At 40.0% G+C, this 27801-nt stretch overlaps 1 protein-coding gene across 1 annotated transcript in view; it reads left to right on the forward strand.

Moving 5' to 3' along the window:
- PGM5 (phosphoglucomutase 5) overlaps positions 1-27801 on the forward strand; it is a 73737-nt gene that overhangs the window by 33653 nt on the left and 12283 nt on the right. The window contains exons 7-9 of the mRNA XM_067316129.1: positions 13814-13929; positions 22832-22967; positions 24002-24185. Of these exons, the coding sequence (XP_067172230.1) occupies positions 13814-13929; positions 22832-22967; positions 24002-24185 (436 nt within the window). The remainder of the gene's footprint in view (positions 1-13813; positions 13930-22831; positions 22968-24001; positions 24186-27801) is intronic.

Here is a 27801-nt window from a genome sequence, read left to right on the forward strand (position 1 = left end):
GTCACAGTAGCATTTATTGCCTCTAAACCAACATCATGAAGTTGCCAAAATGTTGTAGTGTGGATTAAATGGCAGCCTGTATGATTCTTGTAAGGATTGCTCCTTTGTGTTTCTTTTTCTCAGTAGTGTGGATCTCATGGGTGGTGTGTGTAGGAATAATAGCACTGTGGGCACCTGTGCTGTGTCTTTGTGTGCTTTAGAAGGCATTTACAGCAAACTGACATTTATTTCCATCTCTGAGTACCAAATCTCAGCAGTATTTTCCTGCTGTGATAATATGTTGAAATAAGTCATAAACATTACTAATGATTACATCTAATTTAGGTTATGAGACATCCATAATCTGTAATTCATTTAGTTTAAGGGATTTTCAGTGCCCTAGTTGTTTGCTCCTTGTTTCCATTTTCTTCATATTTTTTACATTTCCTTTTAACTTTTACTGTGTACTTTCCATCTAGTAAGAATGAGAGCACAACCCCACACTTTGGCTGTTTTCTGTCATCAACACTAACTACAAATACTGTGACACCTATCAGTAAAATTTGCTTTTGCTTCCCCTAAGACTAACAGAACCTATTTATCTATCGATAGACTCCCAGGCAGCATGCAGAAGGTACCAATCCACACCTCTTTTTCCACTGTAAATTTATTGTGGTTCTGAATGCATAGACTCAGAGCATGCTATGAGTCTCCTTTATTATGCTGCAGAGCCTCCTCGCTTAATGTCAATGTATAGGAATAACAGGTGGTTCGACTAGCATGCATAATCTTTCTGTGATTCCTGAGAAGAACTACAGTATAGATATAGCAAGCATCTTGAGGCAATTACCGCTGGGTTGTGTTAGGAAATAATCTTAGTCACAGATCTATTTGTAAACTGGAGAATTAAATTATTTAGCAGCTGCTCCTGACTGGCTGATCACTCATTGCTAGAGTAATCTGCCAGATTGTTTTGCCTCTTCATCCAGTCTCATATTTTTCTCAGTCTTTCTTCCCATGTGAAGACTGATTTCTTAGGGAAGACTGGGCATGATGCAATTATAAGGATAGCTCTTCTGTGGGCCAGAAGTATTGGATATCAGCTCTCATGCACTTGTTCATACCAGCTCTTCGTTCTTACGTTTTCCAGAAGAAACATCTGTACAAACATATTTCATTTTGGTCTTTCTCCCATCATTTAGAAATCAGACCTTAAGAGGCCTGATTCATGCTTGGATTCCTTAATTCTGGGATCTTACTGGTGTTATTACCAGGCTGTGAGCTGCATACTCCTCATACAATTTAAATATGACTTCGCTTATTTGAAAAATTGGCTTTGTGGTAGATATCACTCAGCCAGCAGAACTACTGAGACTGAGTGGAGGTTCCTGTAACTCACAAGAATGAAGTGGTTATACAACAGCATACTGAGATGTTCACCATAAAATGTTTAACCCCAGCTTAAACTAAGCCATCAGTCTGTTCCTCTTCCGTCCTTATAGCCACCATTAAACTCCATATGCCAGATGTTTACAGAGCACTTATTTTCAGATGAGTCCATTCTTTGTGGCACTGGAAAGAGTTACAGAAAGCCTGGCTATATCTTCTTGGAAATTCTTCAAATCGATCATTCAATGCATTACTGTTTGAATGGGTGAGAGCCCAGCAGCTCTTTAGCATGCCTTAGCGTATTCCCATAGCTGAGCTAAAATGGGAAAGGGGTCCACTGAGTTCCTCCTGGGCCCATAACACACGTTATACCTTAGCTTTGGTGACTTGCTTGTGCCCCAATTTAAGGACAGCTGTTTTACAAACCCCTTATTTAAGGGTGGACTCCATATGGGCAGAGAATCAGAGGAAAAAAAATATTCTTAACTTTCAGTAACTGTTTATTCTAGAAGTGTTTCTTCCACCATGTGGGTCTCACAAGCTGCCCTTCCTCCCTCAAGCTTTGGAGTTCCTCTCAGCTAGGATTTTTTTATTAGTGATGGCTGAGATATGGACCAACCACTCTGTTTGACAGACTTTGAATACAGGATTAAACAAGGTAATGTAAGGGACAGAAACTGGTACTGAACTGGACAGAAATTGGTACTTCTATTTAAAAAAAGGTCTGCTCTCAAGTGCAGGAAGAGCATGCGCAATGTCCAGGCTCAGCACAGACAAACATCTCAACTAGCTTCAGAAACTAACTAAAGAAACCCTGAGGTTCTTTATAGGGTGTGCCCACAGCATCCTGTTTTTCTATACAGATGTACACATTGAGGAGAAATCAGAAGCAAGAGGATGAACACATGCATTCTTGCACATTAAAAGTACTTCTTCCCTCCCCTTAAAAAAATAAACCTTCCAACTTATCATTATTTACACAGACCTATGCACCTTGGCATCAGATTTTTTTTTGTCTCCATAAGGAGTAGTATTTCTGTCTGCAAGGTGCTGGATTTGGCAGCAAATTTCTTGGAAACAGGTCCTTTAATACATGTAAGTAGTCTTCTTGTTTTTTAATGGGTGCTTACTACTTAGTAAAGCAAAATAGCTGACTTTTGCCTTTTGGTGGCGGTTCAGCAAAATGTTTAAGCACACACTTAGCTTTCAGACCTATGAGAAACCACAGAGACTTGAATGGGACTACGAAAGCCTTTTGTAATAGTTCATTTAAAAAATTGAATATTGGATATAGAAAATTTTGAATTTTGTACAAAAGAGTATATAGAGTAGTAGTTTTCCCAAGACTTCATCTTTTTCCTCCTTTTTCCTAATTTATTATGTACTTTCCTTATTACTTTTTGGCCCTGAGCCTTTGTATAAAATGCTTGTTGTCCTGTAAAGGAGAAACCAAGGTTGCGCTGCAGCTGAGTCAGCATTCCCCTAGCACTCGCCTCCCTGGTTGCTTCTTTTTGTAAATCCTAGCAGGGGTTTTGTGCTGCAGCGGGGCTGGGAAGACATAAGAAGACGTGGAAGTGGTAGCGGTAGGAGGATCATGAGATTATAGATCTCTGAATCATGCCGTGTTGCACAGGATAAATATATGTTTTATTGACTCTGGAGCCTTCAGAGGTGCCTAATATTAGCAGTGTTCAAGAGGACATTAAGTCACCAGTCCTCCCCCCCGTCACACAAATATTTGGACTATGAATTTGTGGAGCTGCACCTGAGAAATGCTTCAGGCTGGATCCTGGGCTGCTTTATTGTTTCTTCTTGTCCTGCCATGTCTGTGTTCTCCCTCATGCACTGCAGAAAAAGACACTGGTAGCAATTTATACTTAGAATAAACTCCTGCTTTAAGCAAACTCAGTCCAGATATAGGCATTCAGGTTTGACGGTCCGGGTTAATTTTAAACACAGTGAATTCATTATGGCTTGTAATATTCAACTGGAGAGAAGGAAAAAGGAAGTGTTGGCCATGTGAGAAGCTCAAAATACGTAAAATTATAACTAGTTCAGGAAGAGAATTTTACACTCAGCTAATTCTTAGTAAAAAATAACTGAGAATCATTTGTAGCAGTTAGCTGTGAATTCATGTAAGGCCTTGTTCCACTGCCTGTAGTAATAGTGCAAGTATTTCTCCTGCAATGAAATGCTTCTCATTATGATAAAATAATTTCTCCTTTAAAAAATATTGGAAGAAATTTTTCTTCTCTTGACCCACAATCATATCTATTCCCAGGAGAATTCTAATTTTCAGAGCAATTTCAAGAAAGTGTTTCTTAGTGATTCTGTTCATAGCAAATACCCCTAAGTAAGTATTTATTTGGCTTTATTTTATTGTGATTGTGCTCACAAAAATCTTATAGAGTCTAGCAGTTGTGTCCACTTCTAATTATTTTCTGAACACTTGCTCCAGGCCAAAGTCTGTCAAAGCGATGACTGCAGTGGGGATTTGGTGAGGGCTTCTGGTGACTGCAAAGAATTGTGCATTTTGTACTCTGAGCTAGAGTGATTTTCATGCTGACAGCACTGTCCATACCATGATAGTCTGGTTGAGCAGAAGCAGATGTTGTAGCCTCATTGGCCAGCTTCCTATCTGAAGGAGAGATTTCTGATAAAGTTCAAATTTGGGGGTGGAATTTCTTTAATACCATATTTCCTTGAAAAGAAGGAAACTTCGACAGCTTCCACATGCACAAATTTCAGTTAAAGCCTCTTAGGCACTAAGCTCTTCAGAGAGCTTTTGTCTGTCCTGGTAAGGCTCTTTGTCACCCTCTAGACGTTAGTTAGGAACTCTTAAAACAAAACTGTATTTATGGTTTTAAAAGCAAAGCCTGGGTATCAGGCCTCCTTCCAGTGCAACTTTTTAAAAGTGGTTTGACTTCTCAGGTAAAGATACTTCAACCGCTCACAGTCGCCTTAACTGCAGACTGGGGGTGGCAGCAACCTCGTTGTGACCATATGTGTATAACTTGCCCGACTTTAGTAGTTTTCACACCAGCAGTAGTTTCGTCATGGTGACACTAACCTGCTTGCAGCACCGAGGAATGCAAAGTGAAACATTTCAGCTTTGCATGCTGTCTGCTTATTATATTTATTAAAGGTACATTTACTGTCCCTATTGACCAATGAATTCTGTAAAAATGGCATTTCACTCCAGAACAAGTTAGGAAGACTGGACTGAAATAGTGTCCATAAAAACTGTCCGTACATGCCCTGCCTATAGTGGGCAGGATGATCACACTAGTCTTGAAGGCAAGAAGCTGTGCTGTCTATTTTTACATCAATCATTTATTCCTTAAACAGCAGGGAAAGGGCAGAGGCAGTTTGCAGTCCTTTCTCAGAGTTTTGAAGCAGAGTAGTGCTGCAGCTGCAGGCCTGCTTAGGAAAGTATTTCCATTCCCCAGCACTCCCCCAGCTTCGTAGCTGGCTATGAAGTCAGGCACGTGAATTTACTTTTTCCCCCAGGGCCTGAACCAGAGACATGCCTGTTGGGACTGGGACACAAATTAGTTTGCCATCATTTTGTTAGGCTCTCATGGACTTTTAAAAGTTCTGTCTTTTTCTTCTGTATGTTGCACGAGATGCTTGCATCATTTGATTGAGGTGTTAGAGAATGTGTGCGCAAGAAAACTTGGTGGTATGAAATATCGAGTTATGTATTCACAGCATGGCCTATAGGTGGCAACAAGGAATGTAAATAACTCCCAGGGTCACGCTGTGTGTATGTCTGGGAGCCTGAGCTCCCTGGTGAGTGTTTAAACGATAGTTATGATGGTGTGAGTTTTTTCAAGTCTGCTGCTACAGGAGACAAAAAATAAAAATAAAAGAACTTGAAAGGCCCAAAGGGAGATATTAAATTTTAATTTGTTTATGTTAGGAATTTAAAGCCAAGGGGATGAACTTTCTTGCAACAGTTTATATCCTCGGAGTATTGTGGTGGTTGTGCTGAAAATGAATGTACTCCATGTAGCTCAAATAAATTGCTTGTACATATGGTTGCTGTGTGTTACAAGGGCATGAGAAAGGTGGGTAGTGTTTATCGGACTTTGCCTTTCTACTGGGATAATTTTTAGCTTGTGCTCTTGAAAGCTTTCAGGCACAAGGAAAGACCAATGTGGGACTGAAGGGCAGGAAAGGATATTGGAACAGTAAGTTGGCATCACAGTTATTTTGCATGAGTGCCAGGAGGCTCCGTTGATGGAAAGGGAATTCAAGTAGTCTTGGATAAAATTTAACAAGGAGATGATTTCTGCAGTGTTATTAGCAATCCACACACATCCTCAGAATTAATGTCTACCAAAAAACCCTGCCTAAAGCTACTAATTCTCAAGCCAGAGACTACCCTTGAACGTCAGACCTTGTTTCAGTGTACCTTTATTTCACTTGCAGAAACATCTTAGAGTTAAAAATTGGAGGTGGGGTTGGGGGGGGTGGGCAAGGAGGGACCAAAACCAAAAAAGCTGAATGGTTTTAGATCCTTTGTAGCTAGAATGTCTTCAGATGCTTTTTGTTTGTCGATTTATCTGCTGTTATGATATTTCTCTGTGAAATATGGCATGCCAGAAAACAGGAAGAAAATGAACTTGCAGTCCACTGAGTATTTTTCTTCCGCCTTGTGCTCCTGACAGCCCTTCTGCCAGCCGTGGCAGTTCTCATCTTATCTTAGTGAAGTGTCCTGGTTATCTGTTTTGTGTGCAAGGGCTTAGCATTCCACTGCTTTTCGCTTAATAAATTAAAGTCCATGCGGGAGTAACACTGTAATACTTGACCATATAAGGGGGGTGACTGTTGTTTTAGTTCTGCTCCTTCAACAATATGCAGTTGAGGCCTTTTAAGGGAAGGTGGTGCAGGCAGAGTGAAAACATCCAGAAGCAGAGCGCCTATTTCGTGTTGTAGGTGGTGCCAGTGCTGGTGCTGTCCTTGCTACCGCTGTGAATTTCTGACGGGCTATTAGAGTTTCACAGTTAAAAAGAAAAAGGAGAGACTTACAGATGAGGCTGAAGTAAAAGGTTAACTGTTTAGTTTATGGCTCCTGCTTCTGGAGGAATATAATAGGAGTGAAGAGGGAACTGACCAAAGCTCAGCAGAGGTACACTTCCAAAAGCTGAGAAAAGAAGGGGCAAAAGGCTCCTCAGCATCAGCAAGAAAAGAACACAGAAAGAATGAGTGAAAACTTCTTGAAATGAGAATGGGATGGGGACTCTATGTACAACTAAAAAGCCAGTGAATATTGCATCTAATTTTCAATAAAGTTTTAAAAATATTTTGTTTCCTGAAAAAAGTGGTTTGAATGTTGGAGAGGGAATGAGATGACTAAAGCAAATGATGGGATGGAAAAGAGACTGTGGCAGTTCAAGCAGTTCAATCGTGGATGCCATCTCATTACTCCAGAAGATCGAACCCCTGCAATTTAGGTTCAGTTGCAAGTACTGTTAAGTAAGTCTATCAAAGCACAGATTGTGCTGTACAGTTAGAGAGTAGCTAAAGCAGGATCTCTAAGAAAGGGAAAGGAAAGAGTGGTGTGGACAACTGTAAGTCAGTTATTTTGATCTCAGAAGTACCCAGGGTGTTAAAACAATTCTGAAGCATGTCAGTAATTAAAATATCAGATAAAACACAACATAGATATGTCAAGGTTAGACTGTGCCAAGCTAACTTGCTGTTTTTTCAGCTAGTATAGTGATTTTCTAGATAAAGAAACTGCAGATCCTTACTTGGGATATTTTCATTCTTTGTATGAAGAAAGACTACAGAAAACTGAGAAGAAAAACAGAACTTTTAGTTTTAGTCAGACAATAATCTTTACTTTAGAATAAAATATGCATGAAGCCTTATATCAGATGAGGCTTTTATCACCTGGAGATTAGAGGAAGTAATATAGGCCCTACCTCCATGGCAGAAATAGAGATTTAGAAACCCCGATTTGGAACGTATTTGTTGTGTAGCCAGTAAGTCTGAAAGGAACTGGTATGCAGGTTCGATCTTTGGAGAAATGCAATTATGGCATAATATCCTACAGTGGCCTACCTGTCTGTCTCACAAATTCCTTCAGTTCCTGTTGGCGTCCCTAGGGCCTGAGAGTGCCTAGCCCCTGCAGAATCAGGCTCGTTGTGGTCCAAACGTTACTGCCCTCTGTCCGCCTCGGTACTGCCTCCGCAGAGGGGAGATGTGGTGACAAAATGTGTCAGTGAAATGCGGGTCTGTGTTCAGAGGTCTCCTCACCCAAGTGTCTGTCGGTATTTTTGAAATGGGCAGCAGGCACCTGCAGGTTGCAGAAGACAAGAGAGACAACGACATGCAATAACCATTTCCTCAGTGATTCCATTATTAGTTACTCTTTCTTCCTCCAAGGTAAGAGTCTGAAATGAATGCAAAGCTGGAGCTGGCCCTAGGCAGCGATCCACCTACAATGCAAAGCTCTAACCAGTTATTTACAGCATTTCATGAGACCTGTCAAAGAAAGCCCTTTCTCCAGTGTTGTGAGCTTTATCTTTGTGGTGAACAGGCGTCGTGGCTTTGGCAGGATAGTTCTGTTTGATTGACTGATCTATTCTGAGAAGTTATCAAAGTTTCACTGGGCACAAGAAAGCCAGCTTGCCCTTGGCCATTTGTTGTATCTAAATTATAAGTATTTATTAGGTCTTCTTGTGGCACTGTAGAGAATAGGCTGGAGCAGACTCTTCTCTGACTTTCATTAGGGTAAGTCAGGGTGATTCTGCTGAAGTGAGTGGTGTTTTGTTAGTACAAAGCCACAGTGACTGAGAGATACCCTCAAGGGCCGCTTGGCCTTTATTCGTCCTTCCATAAAAAACAGTCTGTTGTCTCCGCTGGATGGAAAACTGAGAGAGAGAAAGGCATCACAAGAGTGTTTCTTTAACCCTTTAATGTAAGAGAACAAATTTGTTCAGTGGAAGGTGATCTTTATGCACAGTTTAAGCAGGATCATATTTTTGCTCTAATGCCAAGTACAATGATTTGGGCTATGGAGAGTCCTATATCCCAGTGTTTTCCCAGTTAGATGACATGCATAAGGCAGTGAAGTACAAGGAAGAATATCTGGGGCATTTTAATGTGTAGTTGTAAAATAAGCAATCCAGTTGCCTCGTGAAGGATCGACAAGTTTTCCACATTAGTCTGTTAAGGCTTTCTGAGGCAATTTTAGAACTAGTTGTTAATTTTCTTTTCTGGCAGGAAATTTTCAAAAGTTCTAGTCTTCATTGTGAAGCTTATTATTATGTTCATTATTACCTTTATTATGAACTGGTCAGCTCAGGCTTTGATGGCTCTTATTGGAGAGGTCAAGAATTGGCTTAGCAGTTCTGTGTTGATACTAAACTCTCGCATGGTTCTGTTTTCTAGTGATGAAATAACTCAAGCTCATTCTCACAGCCGCATTTTGTTCTTCTAATAGTTAAATAAAAAGTGGAAGATCAGAATAGGTAGTGTGGGACTAACTCTTCAAAATAAAAATGAGAGTGAAGTCCTACAGTCGGAGAATAAATTTAACTATCTTCATAATCTTAAAATAATTTGTATTTTTTTAACTTACTTTATTATTTCTCCATCTAAAAACAGCTGCTGATGTTTTTTTTTTTATTTCACAAAATATAGCTTTAAAATATATATGTTACTGCAAAAAGCACACTTCCCTCTTATTTGGATTTTTTTTTCCCTTAATTTGTGTTTCAGCATGCTGGGAACATAAATACAATTAGCTCTGATATGTGCACAATAACTAAAATGATTTTCCTACGATTTAGGTGCAAGTTTATATACATCTGTCCCAGTCTAGCAAGAGCTAGCTAGTGCTATGCACAGGCACAAAAAACTTTATTGTGTAATCTCATTGATGTAGTCAGCACTTAAGTTGAAAGAAGGCAAGCAAGAGTACTGTTTGAAGTCTGTCCCATTAAATGTCTGAGATGATAAGATCCAGAACATCCACAGTTTGCTCTATTGCTTCTACATAGTTCATTCTTACAGAACATATAAACACAGGTATATCAACTGTGTGGTTAGACATAAATAGACTGCTTTTACTTCAAATAGACTAGGAATATGAACCTGTTTATAAGGCATATTTTCCTTCAGGTTTCACTTTGAACTAGTTGGAAAGTACATTCCATCCATCAAGTTGGCTTTTTTGATAGCTAACACCTACATCCAGAGAAACCAGAGTTTGGGGCATTGTCTTGTCTGGAGCACTACTGCATCTGTATCTTGATGCTGATGTATTGTACATATATATAAATATGTATAAGAACATACCAAATTTACTCTGAGATGAATGAAATGATGCATCCATGCATCAAGTTAGAATTAGAAAGTTAGAAGTCCATGCTACAAATTAGAATTTCTTTGCAGCACCAGTTCCAAAACCAGTTTCTGAGAAAAATGGTATCCTGTCTGACTAAGAGATCTCGTACGAACAATGAAAACTTTATGGTAAGAACATGATTTCCATTTGTAGCTCCCCAGATGTAGGTATCCAAGAACGCAAACAGAGTCCAGTGGGAACATACAGAAAGAAGAAGAGAAATTTAAAATACTGTATATATTTAGAGTTGCTTGAACTGTCCTGTGGAGGCAAATAGCTAAAAACATCATAGATTGTAATTAACAGATCTGAGAACCTTAGAGGCAAAACAAGAACCTTTCCCTTTACTCACCAGCATTCATTCTTTCTGAATTGCAATTTCCAGAAATCCAGTTATGCCTCATCTGAAGCATTTATTTGCCTAGCAGAATAAAATATTCTATTAGTTTCTTTCAAACTTGTCATGAAGTCATATGCTGCATTAGGAATTCCCCCAAAGCTTCTGCAGTACATATAAACCCATTTACAAATTTTGGTTCAGAAGGAATGTTACCCTTCTGTCTGAGTTGGCAGACTTTTTCCTGTATCTGGCTGGCAGTGTCTGACAGTTCTGATTTTGCAACTTAAAAAAAGGTTTTCGTGAATGAAGAGTGTTTTTTTAACTTTCTCTGCACTGAATCCAGTCATACTTCTTGTTTAGAAAAATATATAGGTGCAGAGGAGTTTCAGTCCTTCCCCCTTCCAGCATTTAATCTTTGTTTTCTCTGGCTTTGAAGATTTACTAATTTCCCAGTTGCAGAACATATGTTTCCTTCCTCTGAGGTTATTTTTCTGTGGTCTTCATTGTTATTTGTTTAGTCTGATGCAGCACATTATTCATGTTTGTGTGCCTTCCTGTGGGAATCCCCCTCATGGTTTCTGGGGTGATCATTTGCTTTAATTGCCTATAGATTGCAGAAGGGCACATTCTGTATTTATTGAGACTTCCATTAATGATCCTTTATTTCCATGGTATGACAATATAAAGAAAAGGAAGCATTTGGTTTTTAGTGTGCCTTTTATAGCTCTCATCCTCAGTCCTAGTGATGTCACACAGTTAGCATGGGAAACTAAAGCATTTTGTGAAGTTATGAAGCTAGTACAGTGTCTCTGAAAGCAGCTCTTGACTGCCAGGGGCAGGTTTATGTATTCTTGAGATTATTTAACTGCTTTGTGTATTGCTAGAAGAATCTGCAGCCCATGCAGCAGTGCTCTTCAAAGATGTCTCTGTAGGTCCAGACCCACTGGGACTATTCCCTTTATTTACTGATACATATGATCTGCTGCCAGTAAATGGTACTGGTAGATAACACTGGTTCTTTAAGGCTGCCGTATATGAAATGTACATTCTCCTGATATTACTGAGATTGTAGACACAGATCTGTGGACAGGGATAATTTCAGGAGCTTTATTTTCTCGCGTTATCACCCTCTAATCATTACACAGCCCCACACTTAGGATGGGGTTCTGCCCACTGCTACCTTAATGAGATGATATGGCAATCTTGTCAGATATTATAGTATTTAAATGTTAATGCAGGGTATTTGTTTATTAGTACTATTACCTTTCTGAAGCTTTGAGACAAAGAAAGATTATTTTAAAGGTTACTGTAGTTCTCATTACTCAGCTGGGATTGAAGCCTTTTCATATTCAGAACTATGAAAACAGGGCTAGTCCTTGCCCAAAGAAGTGACAGTCTAAATGGGAAAAATAGGCATAGAGGGGTAAATGAACCTCCTCTAAGCACAGCTGATAGCAGAAACAATCTAGGATTAGAATGGGATATGTTGTCTAGTCCATCATGTACTAGATCTTGTGCATTTCTTGCATGATATTATGTAGCTGTCTTTTCCCCAGTGCTGCTGAACAGAAGTGGCTAAAGTTGGCCTAATTTGCTACTTCTACTTATTTACTCTGTTAAAGTCTTAGACTCAGGAATGAAAAAATATTGCAGGAAACAATCTACCATATTTTGCTATAAAATTCTGTTCGTATGTATATTATGTTTGCTTGCTTGTTTGAAAGGCTTAGTTTAACCTCATGCCAACAGAATTATCATCCATATTTTCAGTGCTGTCCTAGTTAATAGAAAAATTTGAAAAAGTGTGAGAGGCCTGATAAACCTTCAATGCTGATCAATATAGACCCATGAGACTGTTTATCCCCAGACTAGTGGAATATGGAACAGGGAAAGAGAAAGAATTTCCTTCTCCAAAAACAGTACCAGGATATGGAGATGGTTCTGCAAGCATAGATATTCCTGGAGTATTGTTAGGCTACCTCAAGAGAATTGGTTTTGCTCTTCCAGAGTGTTAGCCATTGTTTTCTGTTTGATTGTTTTTTGTTTTTTGGCATTATGGTCCCATTCCAAGTCTGCACTTACTATCACACTGAGATTAAATCTTTTTATGTTCTTGAGTTCTTGCAGAGCCACCCAGATGCCTGTTCAGCTCTGCACTGTATAACCTGGCTTATGCAGTACTATTTCTAAAGGCCAATAATATACTTTTTGCTATAAAAACACAAGAATGTGTACACTTGCCTCCACCTCTGAACTAGAGACATGGAAACCAAGTTCAAGATCAATCCTTTTGATAATATTCTTTTTTCTTCACATACCTCACTAGCTCCTTTTCAAATAAGTATCAGCAGCTCTTATATGATCTCATTTATAAAACACCCTTTTTAAGTTTAATATATAAATACAAACATGAACATCTAGGCTGAACAGCTGGAGACTTAGATATCAATGGAGATCTATTAGGTGGAAAAAAAACAGTGGATTTGGAGACTTAATACAGTGCTGATTTCAGAGACAATATTTAAAGGCTGAACTGTCCATTGCATTTAGGCACCAGGTTTCAAAAAGGTCAGTTTTACCATGTTTGGCCGGTTCATCCTGTCTACCTTTTACCCATCTAAACAGGGTGAAGGACTCTCTGAAGACAGGTCTCTTTCTGTTGATCAGAGAGGTGACAGCTTTAGCCTCGACACTCTGACTTCTGAGTAGATAGTGTTAGGTGGAATGACATGTTATGGAATGAATCCCACCTGAGGGATCTGCTTTGCCTGGGCCTGACTGCAGCTGAAATTAGGCAAAGCATCTCACCTCAAGTGTTTTCCTGTGGGATGGGATCAAGTGATTGTTGCAGCAGTCCTGAGGAAGTATTAAGGTCCTTGTTAGTCAGTCAGATTGCTTGACCATTTTTTAAGTCTTATTTTCATATTAAAAAATATTAGACTGCAAATCTTAAGCACAAAATGAGAGCAAGCAAATATGATTAGGAACAAGAAGAATGGTAATATTCATTCTGGATAAATCTTCAGTTTGGTAATGGGTTTCTTAGAGGATTTGTTTTTAGTCCAAGCAAGGTTTTTTTCAGCAGAGTTTGTAACTGAGGAAAAGAAGGCAGATCCAGCACATATAGTGGTTTTATTTGATTCTTGAGAATACTGGCAGGTCAGTCAGCTAAGTAGCTGGGGAGCATTGTTTTGTAGATGTGTCACGGGAGATAGGGAAAGTAAATTCAGGCTCAGGTCTGGGAAAGCTTTGTTAGAGCGGATGCTGCACCATGTAAACGGTCCTGAATTGTCTTGGCTTTGAATACGTGAATAGAAATAAAAGTGTCTCTCAGACATGTAGCTGTGGGCCACCTATGTTTTATAAAGGAAGGTGCTTCAATGTGGTTTTATAACCTTCATTAGAAATACTAATATAACGTATCTGTGTATCTGTAGCTATAACTGGTTGTTGCTCACTAAGAATTGAAAGATCCTGGTAAAGCCTACTTAGCTGAGGTTTCTTCCTTCACCAAAATACTACACTTGAGTGCATAAACATATCCAGGTTTTGGCTGAAGTCAGATTCTGAGACAAGAATCAGTTTAGAACTGATTTTGATCTATTCTCCTATGTTTTACTTCATAGCCCAGCTGCAGAGTACAAAGGAGATGCAGCAAGACCTAATATAGTCCCCAGCTGATCTCAAACCATGCAAAAAAAGCACTGTCTTAATTGTGTGATGTTCTATTGTGTCTTTTCTAGAGTGGCTAAAGTAATGAAAGTTCCTGTGTATGAAACACCAACAGGGTGGAGGTATTTTTCCAATCTCATGGACTCTGGACGTTGCTCGCTTTGTGGAGAGGAAAGCTTTGGCACTGGTAAGCAATCCCTAATCAAAATTTTCCGTGGACTTTCAATGACAGTCATTTTCTTGGGTGCTTAAAGTCAGAGCCGAAAGAATCAGCAAATTAATTCTATCTTGTGCTTGAACAAAGGACTGTCAGTTGCTCATATCTTGAGAGTCCACTTCAAACCTCTGGTGTCCGCATACCTAGAGGTTTGAAAAGTGTAAGAAGTAGATATTCAGGAGCTCAAGACCATCTTGTTACTGTCTAGACAACTTTTGGAGTTGCCTGTCATACTCTTCTGACTTGAATGTGAAAGGTCCCACTGGTCTCACTGTAATGGTTTTTCATCACAGACAGCAACAGTGTTTGGTACATAGAGTATGAGAATTGGTATGTCTAATCAAACCTGTTCCAGGCATCCCTTTTTAGGACATCACAATTACTGGAAAGCCTGACAGTGATAAAATCATTTCTAGAACGAAATAACTTGCACTGCATGCCAGCATCTGTGTTTTCCCTAAGTATTTTCCTTTGTCTGTCCCAAGAACCAGTCAAACAATACAGTGCAGTATGAATGACAAAGCTGAGCAGCCCCCATGAATTCGGTATTGTCAGAGGAAACATTTGTAGTCTATAAATCTGCACACATACTTGCAAGAAAAACTGATAAATTTCACAGTGTGTGTTCTTTTCACTCCTGGATTTTGTCAAAGGAATTCTTCTTTTTTTCATTAGCAGCATTATGTTACATGTATTTTTGAATAAACATGTATCAGAATAACTTAACTGTTTGCCTGGCTAGACACTTATTTTGTATTTTGATGACAGTTCCATGAAGTTCTTTTTTTTGTGGAATAATTCATTGGCTACAGCTTTTCTTAGAAAATTATTTGTCATGTAGTCAAATTTGGGTAGAAACTTTATGTTGTTTTGATTGAGTTAAGTTGAGTACTAAGTTATCTGAGGTCAGTTAGAGCTGGATGCTACTTGTTTAAAATTGAGGATACCCTTCTGAAACCTTTAAGCCATGCACATGCCTTTTTATGCACTAGACTCTCATTAACTTTTCTGTGACTATCTGGATGGACTGTGATGGAAGAAGCAAAACTGCATTAGATTTCTTTGAGTGTCTATCTGTAAGAAGAAAGTGAATTAAAGTGAATAGTGAATGTTTATTTTCCTTTGTGTCATGAATATGAACTCCTGTTCCATGATTAGCAACCTGGGTGCCTGGGCTCAGTTGCTGTGGTTGGCACAGATTTGTATTGTTCACTTGGATAAATGTATCTTTTGGATAGATATTTTCAAATGGTGTTCAAAGAGTTTTTGAGTGACAATTTTTGAAACGTTGTAGAAAAGGGTATTTTCAAAAGCAGGAAGATCTTGTATCGTTTGGTAAGTGTTGTCATATTCTGCCATATGTTGCTCTCTCTCTCTCCATTTGCCAGTGAGAAGTCTGGACCAGGGAGTTTTCAACCCTCACAGCTTTTTAATGCTTTTTCACCAGGCCAGTTCTGAAACCCCTTCTCTCTAAATAAGTTCCTCCTGTCCATGCAAAAATACATATTTCCATGAAACTTGGTGGTTCTCAAGACAGCAAGATGACCTTATGAGCATCCAAATTATTTGGAAAAAAATCGTGCCTACATCGTCAGGCTGAAGGAAGGTAAAGGTGATTTGTGACTTGAAGGAGCCTAAAGGAATCTGATGTTGAGTCCCCACAGGCTGTAGTGCAGCTGGGCACCATGACCTACTGAGTGCAGCATCTCTTACTACCTGCAGTTTTGTCTGTGGAGGTCTGTAAAGCATAAATCACCCCTTCAAGCCTATTTCTGCTTCGAAGGTATGGCTCCTGGAACATCTGCATCCAGTGATGTTGATGTGTCATTCTTGCAAGTGCGTCCCATCTCAGGGAGAAGAGAAAAATCTCTGATTGATTAGTAGAGGCCTGGCTTTAAAGGAGATTTGTCAGGAAAACTTTATGGTGCCATTATAAAAAAGCAACCAAACAGACATTGTATTTATCTGTCACCTTGAAAGCTTGACCTGACATTCATGTTGGGGTTATCGCTTGGTAGACTGTCCCCAAGCATTGGTGGACTTTAGCCCTGCAGATCAGTTATATAGAAATGAAGATAAGTGGTTTCAGGGCTGTGCTCACCTACTGAAACACTGACGGTGTCACTGCTCTCAGTGCCCAGAGTAGCAGATGGTTGTTGAAGGTGGGAGAGAGGGACAGGTGTCTCATGGAGGTCAAGGAAGGGCCTCTGAAGCTTGCTTGTAACACTAGGTGGGCAAGATATTCTTGTAACCCCTCTACCTCCCTTCCCTTGACTTTTTTCTCCTCACTTGTATCCTTTTGTGGAGCTCTAGAACAATTGTATTTTGTGCTATAGCCTCTCTTCCCATTTTTCAGCTCCCCTCTCCTGACCTCACACCAGTCTCTGCATTCCTTGCATTCTCTGTGATCCTGTCTTAATCTGGTTCTCCTCCTCTCCTATCCTTAATCCTTCAGATGCTTGATAAATCCTGTCTCTTGCAAGCTGTAAGGTACTTGAACAACATGTTGTTGGCCAGCATCTACAGCAGCACTTAACCTGTGCATCCTGGTCCAGTCTGGTCAGAGGAACTTTGTGTTACTCACAGCACTTTATCAACAGCACAGAAGGTCCCCTGACCTTGCATTTTTGCCAATGTCTTCTAAAGACTAATATGAACCCCCAAGATTCAAGCCCATGGGCATCCAGATAACTTGAGGACTGGGTTTTAAATTTCTCAGTGTGTGCAGTTCTGCATAAATGAATAGTGATGGTATATAGAGCAATTATGCAACATCTATGATGCATAAAGTTTATTTTTCTCCCTGCCTCAGTTTTCTTATTGTCTGTCAATTGAATGGAGCAGTCTGAAAGTATCTCATATGCCAGGAGGTATATTTGTAAAATGCAGGCTGATTTGCCAATGACCAATACTTTAGTAATGCAAACTGGTTTTAGTAATAAATACTTATCTTTTGCAGATCTTTTGATCATGTCCTAAACTGCATGATCCTCACCAGTTTCTTCCAGTATTGGGCATTTGAATCAGCTTTACAGCTTTCCCCTCAATCCTCTCTCTTCAGGGAAGTGAAACTTGGCACTACTTTAGCTTTCAGTGTGGAATATTTAAAGAAATGTACCATATAGCTGGTCAGGGCAAGGAACTTATTGTTCTGTGCAAGACAAAGGGGTTTTAGAGATCCACATGCTATTGTCAAACTAACCTGACAACATTGGAGAGTGGTTGGTTGTACATACAGGTAAGCCAGCCCAGCTGGAATTTCCAAATAATAGGGAGCCCTGGTTTTATAACATAAGGGATTCTGGTCCAGTAAATAAAAGCAAATTTTCTGCTATAAAAGGACAAAAGATTTTGAAAACATCCCATAGGGCTGTGTTTCCCAGACTTGTTTTCTGGCAGCTAATCTTGGAACTGAACCAACGCTTTAAAAACTTCTTCCATTTTTGTAGCAGTGTGGGGAGCTTGTCAGATGAGGTTAGTAGCTTTCTGGTGCTATGAGTAATGCCCAGGACACAGTTCAGAGAAGGGCGTCAGCAGCAGCAATTAGTATCTGAATTTCATCAGCAAACTATTAATCAGAATTAAAAGAGCTGTGTGGTTGGTTTGTCTTCCTTCTGTGTAAGCCACTTCAGTAATTGCTGCGTTTTTCATAAATTTGCATGCTTCATCTCCAAACTTTCAGATGTCAGTAACACTAGTGACCTTCTCCTGCAAGATTATGTGGAAGAAGAACTCATAGAGAGCATAAAGATGTTCTACTGCTGAGAGTAATGAAAGATTTAAAGAGATGTATGTATCTCTGTTAGAGTAATACAAATCTAAAGTAATACCATTACTTTATGATATGCCCCCAAATCTCCATTTGCCAAAAATATCATGAAGATTCAGATCTCTGGAAGATGGATTTGTAAGACGCAAAGTGTGTGCAAACAAAAAAACCTGAGTCTGTATACTTGCTTAAGTCTGATTCTTGTTTTTAAAAATCACATTAACAGAACATAACATGCCTGATACTAATTTAGGGGAAAACAGTTATATTTTCTAGACACATAGGATGCTCTGGGCTCACTGTCTGTTTCAGGATTAGAAGATGTAAGAGATTGCCTGTATGCCCACCAACTTTACAGTATCAGAAAAATGATAAGAATATTTTTGATGAGCTTGCTTTGTTTCTCAGACTACTGATTCTCAAGACTTCATTTTAAGCCTGTTTAAATTGAGTACTTATTTATGAATGGGAACATGCTATGTCAGTTTTTCCCAGATTGTTTACTCTGAGTGTGACCATAGCAATTGACTGTTGCAGTAGCAAAAAATAACTTCTGCTACAATTATATCAAGCAATATGTGACAGGTTAACTTAAAAACAAGCTGTCAAAGTAGTTGCCATTATTATAATTTCCCCTATCAAAGGTAAATAGGTAAATTAAATATAATGGGATAAGCAGAAACAAATTCGTTGATTCCAATCTTCTATTCCCCCTTCTTGCCTCAGCTCCTTTAACCGTGACCAGAATTCGCTAATGTTTTGGATGGCTGAACAAAAAGTACCACTGAGAATTGATGCTGGGGTTGCTGAGAGCCCTCAGCAAGGTACAGCCACTGTTAGTTAGGAATACATAGTTGCAAGCACCTTTTATTTGACCACTTCTGCTTCTGCTGATCCCTGACGATAGATACTGGATATATAAACCAGAATAAATATATTATTAGCTGAACTGAGGCACTGGAACTAGCTTCATCCCAAGTATTTCAAGTATCTGAGCTGGGCAGAAGGAATAGGTGAGAAAGCGAGAGAGAGTGAGAGTGAGCAAAGACGCCTGCAGACAAAGATATAGTAGGTAGAAAACAGAGTTTTGGTGAAGGGTTTTAGTTTGCTAAAAGAAATAAAGGCAATAAGAATAACACACATACAAGCAGTAACCCAGCTGACGGGTATGCTGGTGAAACAAAAGGGAGGGAATAAACAAGATTTGAGAAATCTCAGTTGTCAATTTTCCTCCTACTAAGAACTAACTCGGACACTTCTTGTGCACATGGGTTTATTGTTGCTGTGTGCCCAAAAGGCTAGCATTTTTAATCAGCGCTTTTTGATTCTGGACCTGTTGGATTGCTTCCGGATTTTTCCATCCAGGTTTTTGTCTCTGGATTGCTTTCTTCCAGTGTTTTCTTTTTCCAGAGAAGCAACAATCAGTCTGACGTCCTGAAGGACGTACAAGGACATAGCACATGCCAAAGCTGCTAAATGGATCAGAAGAATGGTGCATGTATACACTCATCCCTCTTCATGGAGATTTATGGGCTTAAGTTGTGCCAGCACAGGGCTCGGAGCACAACAGAGGCCATTCCAAAAATTCTTCTGCCCATGTTTCACTGGACCATTTAGGTTCAACAAAACATACTTGAAGTATTTGCTAAATCAAAATGCATCTCTTCCGTGTTTAGCTCAGACCTTTGCACAGCTAACATGATGTATAGACCATTTTGCTGAATGAATGCTGTGCCTTTCACTGTGCGATTTGATGGCTTGCAGTCTACAGTGTTACACAACAGAAGAACAAATCATGACTTACATTGGAACAGGCCGTTAGGACGTTTAGCTCTACACCATGTCTCCACTTGCTGCAAGTATCTGTTCAGATACTTAAGCAACTTAAGTTTCTGGTAATACCAGCAAACAGAGATGGTTTCAAGGCTTCGGTGAAGTTGAATTTTTCAGTGCTTGGGATGAATATCTAGGGAGATTAAGAGGACAAGGAAGAGCCATGGTGGAACAAGCTTGCTGTGGTCAGGGCGTTGCAGGCACCGCCAGCCCTCTCTGTCTCTGCCCACCCCCAGGGCCTCTCTGCTGCCCAAGCCAGGCCCCATCTCAGCCCAGCTTGGGGCCATCACTCCCTGCCCCATGATGCTGCAGCAGTGCCAGCTCCAGCCCTGCCACAGCCCTGCCCCTGCCTGGCTGCCAAGCCTGGCCCTGGCCTGTCCCCATCCCAATGGCTGGGGTCACCATGTCCCTGCGTCACTGGGGGCTGGGGCTGCCCCAGCTGCCCCTGGTGCCCTGCTCTCTTGGGGCAGCGAGAGAAGGCACCAGGAGCCACCACCAATACCAGCCCCCATGGTGCCTGGACGGCTTTTCCTGCTGCTGCCAGAGGAGTGATGGATGTGGTGGGAAGTAGAAGCTATACATGAGATCTCTCTTGGTGGCAGTGGCAGAAACCTGCCTAGTTTTCCTGGTTCTGGCACTGGCAAAGTTGTCTAGGGGACAGACCCTCTTGGCTATGATAAAATGGTCATGACCAGGCTGTCTGCTCTGTAAATGAGCAAAGCTCGCTCTAGTATCTGCAGGCCTCATTCTCAGTATTTCTGTGGAAGGCATCCTTCAGCTGATCTAGCTTCTTATCATAAAGGGGGAGTAGAAAAGGCGAGGAGCTGATTGTTTGAAGGACTGACTTCCTATGAAGTGGCATTTTGTTTCCCTTTCTTATCTGAAGTTATTGCAAATAACTGAGAGCTCATAAATAACCCTGCCCTTTTTATTCTGATTACTCGGCACTCCGTGCTGTGATAGCACCCGGAGACTCAGAAGGGGGAACGCAGGGAGCTGCTGCTGCTGCGATAGCAGCTCCTAGAGGCCCAGCCTTTGCTGTAGGCATTGCATGAGAGGACTGCCCTTGTCCCAGGGAGCTCACAGATTGCAGACTGAGGCAGAAAAAATGTGCAGAATGGGAGTGTTCTTGCCATCATGACAGCTACTTTGCAAATGTGAAGGAAAATTCTTGTGTGTCTCAGTTCCTAAATCCTTCTGCACGACTTAATGTCCTAGCTTTCTGCATTGCCAAAACTCGCAGACACAAGCATAATCTTCACGTAAGTCTTTTTGGCTGTGGCTTCTAGAAACATTTATTTTTCCTCTTTGCAACTCTTCAGTAATCTTACCTATACAGCTCTGATATTGTGCTGAAATAGTTATTTGCTGTTAGTTAACTCTTCAGTAAACTTTCCTTATGTAAGATTCAGGGGGGGTTGACATCCACACCCCCCAGGCTGAATGGATCGCAAGAAGCGTGAGTTGCAGGCAGAGCTGTGACAAGCCCAGGACAACGGACTCTTACTAAGTGGGTGCGAGTAGCTGTCGGTGCCATGACTATTTCTCTTTCCCAGTAATAGAGACTGCAAGTCAAAGGCAATAGTGACTAGAAGATGGAGCGAACCCTAGGAATTACAGTGACTCTCTGCAGGTCTTACTGTTTTACCTATGCACCTTTAATTTTCTATTGACAGTTTTTTGCAGGATTAGCTGCTGTAGCCAATCGATTTATATTATGGTAACCTTATCATTTCCCAGCAGCAAAGCAGCCATTTTGATAGATGACTGTAGAATTTGCAGACTCCCGTGCAAAGCAGCAGAACTGCAAAGCAGTCTTGCTGCCACAGGATTTTTGTTTTTGAAGAAGAATATTTTGTACAAGTTGTGAATCCTGTAGGATTTTGCTAAGTGTCTTCTAGTGGCACCTATTGTCCAAGTGGCTGCAATTCACTCAGGAAGCAAAACCTGTGAATTTTCACACTCGTTTTGTAGCCAGGTTTCCATAACAGGAGACCAGACAGAAAAAGATAACATTGCAGCTAAGACTTCAACCAAATCTGGCATTATGCCAGGGTAATGGCCACAGATTTGACTTGTTCAGTCAAGTTTCTTGAGTATATTAGAATAAGTAGTCATCTTCTGTATCTACTGAGTGTCAGGTATCTTAGGTTTTAGTGTGTTAATTCTCAGAAATGCATGTTTCCTTGTGATTATGGGGTAATATGGTTTGGATACAGATTTCCACAAAAGTTTGTTCTGAATTATCCCAAAGAAGAGGGCACTTAATGAGGTGTCCAAGAATCTTGCCATGAAATAGTTCTTTGTTAGAAAATACTGATTTTATTGAAACTTCTTGCTGATTTATAGACTCCAATTTTAAGAGGCAGAGCTTCTTAGCTTCAAAGAAACTTGTCAAGATATGTTACATAACTATTGCAGAGCAGCCCAGTATTCCAGGTTGGCATTTGGGCTTCAGACATGGGAACTGCAGATTCAAATCTGTGCTTTTTTGAATTCACCTGCTAAGCTTGAACTTGTGCCTCCCATATCCAAGAGTATATGCTAAAGCCTATGGGTACTCCAGAAATGTTTTCAGTCCCCACTGCTGGATCATTTTCTCTTTTCATAGACATAAACCTGGGAAAGAATTTAGATCTGAGCATTCAAACATCCTTATCACTGAGAGATACGAAGAAATCAGAGGGGGTGGGGGATTATTGTTTTCTGGTTAGGGGGTGGGGGTTTCTTTCCCAGAAACATTTTTCAGGCTCTTGGTTTTTGTCCTGATGGGAGGTCATGAACATTCTGGAAATCTTCGTTTTTCACAGAATGGTAAAATTGTTTCTCCTCAGCTTGACATATGAACATCTGTGGAGATAAGGAGATGTTGTTGAACTTGTCCCACATAACTCAGAACATTCTGGTTCATGACCAAGAGCTTGCATATTTAGCCCAGTTCTGGGAAAGACTACCAGATGTGTGAAAACACCCTGTATGTCATTGAGCAGGAATCATGGTTAAAAATGTTTTCCCACTTCTACCACTTCTATCCAAGTAGCATCTTTTCCTTTAAACTTAGTAATATAGACTTGTTCATATATAGGTGCATCATCTCCTAAGTATAGGTTCCGTTTATCAACCTGGAAGATACAAGAGCTGTGGAAGTTAATACATTCCCGATTACCATATCTGACATACACAGTTAAATGAGCAGTTCACCCAGCCTCCTCCCCTTGTTTTCTTGATTGCAGCAATACCGAAAAACATGCTTTACTTATGTCTCTTTAGGGTCCGACCACCTTCGAGAGAAAGATGGACTGTGGGCTGTGCTAGTTTGGCTTTCAATCCTAGCAGCTCGAAAGCAGAGTGTGGAGGAGATTGTCAGAGATCACTGGACAAAGTTTGGCCGGCACTACTACTGCAGGTGAGAAACATGAGGAAATGTCACAGGAGCTTATGCAGTCAGTAGGACAAGTCTTCTACAACTGTGGCTTGATTAGCTCTCCTCAGCTGCACTTAGGTGTGTATTTACTATGTCCACAGCACAAAAATTGCCACTGTTCTGCAGGCAGTTTTATCTGATGAGTAAGCGGCAGCAAAAATTATTTACTTAATGAAGGACAAGTGTGTTTATTTTCCTTCCAGTACATGGGTAACTGATTTTGCTGACATCAAATGACAGAAATACGAAATTATTTACATGAGAAATCCATAGGAGTAGTGTTTACATAGTGTTGAAACAAAAATCAACATCTCAGCAAGATTTACTCATGCATTTGTTTCTGTATGTCCTTCCGTTTGAGAATACAGACAATTTTAGCGATAACTGGAACTATGCCTACTTTTAAGTTAGGAGAAGTCCTTCAAAGAGACATTTACTCATTTTTAGTAGGGTCTCAAAGGGGGTAATTCTCACGGGATTTTACATGACACAGATGTTGTCTTGGCTTCTGCCTCTCTTTCCTCTCTTTCCTCTCTTTTTCTCTCTCTCTCTCCCTCCCTCCCTCCTTCCCTCAGAGTAGACTTCATCCAGTGGAGGTTATATATCCATAATGTTTTTCTGCATACAGCTGTTCCTTAGCAGTCTTAGCTAAGTTTTCTCTGTTTCCCCTGGCTATTGAGAACTGTATTGACTGTGTCCTCCAGCTCAAAAGCTGCCTGGATGTTGGTGGTGTTTTCTATGCTACTTTGGAAACCATGTGTTTTCTAAATGGGTTCTGCTGACTCAGAGTCAGGTGGCAAGTACAGAACAGTGCTGCACACACATAATTGGCAGGTTGCACAGGACTTAGTTCATGTGCTGGTTTAATTTGCAGTGGGTATTTCAGTAGCCCACCTCTGGTTTTTTAGGCAAGCAGTAAACCGCTAACTGTGAATATATTGAGTTTTGTGAAAACAGATATGTTTTTTCAGCAGTAGAGGACTTATTTCTTGTTTCTACTTTTTTATATATGCAAGGTTTGATTATGAAGGTTTGGAACCCAGAACTGCATATTTCATAATGAGAGACCTGGAAACTTTGATCACTGACAAGTCATTCAGCAATCAGCAGTTTGCTGTGGGTAGCAATATCTACAGGGTGGAAAGAACAGACAGCTTTGAGTATGTGGATCCTGTGGATGGCACTGTGACCAAAAGACAGGTAGGGATGTGGTGATGGCGTAACAGAGTTTTACAACTTCCAACACATTTCTTACAACGTCATTTCCAACCTTGAGCTGACAAGCCTCAGCTTTTATTTATAGGATGGTGTTTTCTTTGCTGTAGCAGATACCACATTTCCTACTCACGATTAGCTCAAACTGGGTAAGATATCCACCTCTGGTTTAGATTGCATTTCCTGTGCATGGCTAGAGGCAGTTGTGTCATGGAGAACGTAAGAAGGGATGGAGTCTATGTGGACAGCAGTACAGACTCAAGTGCAGGGAGTGTTCCCTTTCCCGAATGATGCCAAGCATCACATAGAAAAGATGTTCTTTTGCTGTTTTCTATCTAAAATGTCCACTTGCCACACATTACAAGAAAGGCCATTGTTTCTTGCTTCTGGTGACCCAGTGGTGTTGCATAATGAAGATATATTACCTTTGTAGCCAGCAGCATTCAGAGCATGTAGGTAGACTGTACAATATGTGGGTACCTGTGACCTCTCCAGCCCAAATGACCAGCTATCATCTGTTCCTGCTGGGCTGACTGTAGGCTATCGTGGTCCATGGCTCTATGTCTAATGTATTGCTGCTAGGCTAAATTTTTTTACTGGTGATATTCACTTGTATTGTACTTCATTAATGTTTTGCAAGTCCTAAGCTATTTTGCTGTAAGCTTGCTGCTTAGTCTTATTCATGCTGATTTATCATGCTAATTTATTATTATTTCTTTAATTAAGAAATTGTAAACCAAAATTTCCACCAAACCACTGAAAAGCAAACTACCTGGAAGAATATGTAGCAGTTTTCTTTTTTTTTTGGAGTGCTTCATACTTATTAACAAATCAGTGAGCTGTTTAATTGAATTTTAATGTAAAAGGGATGGATCCGTGTAAGGCTTGTCTCTGTCACATCAGCTTCAAAGCTGGTGGGTTAACTATGGCACATAATTTTGTTTCAAAGTTTCCACACAGCTCATTAATATCCACTAGCAGGCCTAATTTGACTAAAATAAATATCCATAGATGTTCAGTGTGGGAGCTGTACTAAATCCTTTCATCTACTTCCTCCCAGAAAAAAGCATTATCAGTTCCCATTAGATAATGTTATTCTTGTCAGTGACTATAGTGTCCCATCGTATTATAACTGAAAGTTATTCCTTCCCATGAGCTTTTCAGCATGTTACTCCTCTTTCTTTTCCTCTTAAGGCAGTTTATAAATTCTGCATATAAAATTTTATCTGGTGCATGTTCATGCATCTGAGACCTTATTAATGATAAAATAGCTAGTATGGGGCATTAAACTGGGCTTATGTCAGGTGAAAAAATGCAATCATGTCAAACATAAGTAGGCTGCTTGCAGTTTCACCAGCTTGCTTCAATCATGTTGACCACAAAAGCTCAAAAATGTCAAAAAGGAACCCTCTGTATGTCAGAATGGGTATTCTATAAGAAGTGGGGAAAAACTGCTTGCTTTTTTTACAGAAGATGCAGTGCCATAGCTTATTTTCCAGATAGTGCTTCTTCATATTTATTTGGTAACAATATTTTTCATTGTTTTTTTTTGTTTTTTTGAGAAATGTTGTTGACTCATGGCTTTTAGCTGTAAGTTCCAGAAAATGGTGGGGACAAATATAAAAATTTAAGAACTCTCATTAGTTTCTGTGGTCTTCCTGAGTGAAAAGCTTTGCTGTTTCTGAAATCAGTGTGATTGTTCCCAAAGGAGAGTCAGAAGGCAGATTTTTGCTGTTGAACTCTCAGAATAATGAATTCCAAATCTCCAGGTCAAATATCATGACTCTAAAGTTGACATTGACAGTCTGGCTCCAAAGGCCATTGTTTCCCTAGTATATGATTTTTCCCTGGCACCGAGGATTATTGTTTATAAGGAGTACATCCACTGTGTTTCTGTAACGCCCCTTTCTGGAGTATTCTCAGCTGCATGGCAGGAATCCTGGTCTTATAGACAAATATCAGCTGTTATCACCCCTTTGTAAAAGTTAATAGGGCCAAGCATTTGTCTCTGAGAAATGTAAAATGAAGAAAATGAAGAGCTGGGAAATAGTACAGAGAACTGACTGAATGCTGGTCATGGGCATATGTATTTTGCGTAAGAATCCCAAGTACTGTAAACTGTAGCATCAAACAGTCTAGGGGTGCCCTAGTTTGGTGGAGCATTTTGGCAAAATACAGTAGAAGACAATGAAGAGAAGTGTTTATAAATACTTTTATTTCTGAAGACCATGATTTAATGAGTGGTAAGATTTCAGAATCTGATGTGCTAAGCCAACTGGCTGTTTGTCACTGTTATTATTGACAGATAAAGATGGAGTATAGGGAAGAGTATTCAAGTATTGCTAATCATGTCATTGTGGGGGTTGCTAGAGCTAGCAGGAATATGCAAAATGCCTCTTTAAACACTGGAAAGAAAGATATGTGCATGCTTTGATGTTTGCGGTCCCTTGTATTCATTTTGTGCAAATATGCTAGACTCCCTTCCTTCCCTCTTAAAGCTGATTGATGTTAATGTTACATACTTTGAGCTATTGATCCTGGGTCTGTCAACCATTCAAAACAAACAATGCCCCAAATTGCAAAAATCCTTGATTTATCTTCTTTTTCTTCACTGTCATAAAGTTAAGAGTAATTGGCCATCGCAGAGAGACAGCCCATTGCTCAGAGTATCAGACCATAACATACTGACTGTATACTTTTAAAAATCTGTCAGGAAATCTCAATTCCTTTGAAGTCAACAGTGGAACTCCCACTGACATCACTTGAGCCAAGATTTTAACTCGAACTCAAAAAGTTGGCTTAGTAGCAAGTATCTGAAAGAGAAGAGAAAGTTCACAAACTATTAGAAAAACATGCTCTAAATCTCAGATTTCTCAATGTAAACTTTTTCTGTTTGTCACATATGCTGTACATATTGAGAATACTAGATGAATTAATGTTGCACTGAAATTGCACTGAAATAATATTAAAAATTCAACTGCATTGAAATAATGTTAAAAATCAATATATATTGCTGTACTAACAGCTAAAAAAAGTTCATGGAATCACTAAATTTAGAGATGGACAATTTATCTTGGTCAGCTGGTCATCTAATCCAATCTTTTACGCATGTGGGACATTTTTCTGTTGCATACTTTCTAGTGTTAGTGTGCAGTATCAACCAAACAATTCTTTATATGGTGCTAAAATACCTGAGCAAACAAAGGTTTCCACTTATATTTTAGCACGTTGGAGTGCTATGTTGCTAACATCAGTGTCTTCCTAGGCAGTTGCTGATAAAAAAAGAAGAATAAAATGCTCCTCTCTTTAATCCTCTCTCATTTTTTTGAAGGGTTTACTGCCCCTCGGACAAAAGAAGCAATGGTCTCTGCTCATGCACTAGGCGCAGGTGGCAGCAGGACTTAACGGGGAAATGAAGTTTAGTGGTATGGCAGAGGTGGCACTTAGCCTAACTGTAACATTTACAGAAAGGGAACTAGACTATACATGAGTGTAGAATTGGAAGAGTATAAAAACTCTGCAGCTATTTAACTGTAGATTTAGTCCTTTGGCTTCAGTAGGAGCAAGTTCGTCTGTCTGACCTCCTTGCTTGCTTCACAGA

This window comes from Apteryx mantelli, chromosome Z (genome assembly GCF_036417845.1).
Source record: "Apteryx mantelli isolate bAptMan1 chromosome Z, bAptMan1.hap1, whole genome shotgun sequence".
Lineage (NCBI taxonomy): Eukaryota > Metazoa > Chordata > Aves > Apterygiformes > Apterygidae > Apteryx > Apteryx mantelli.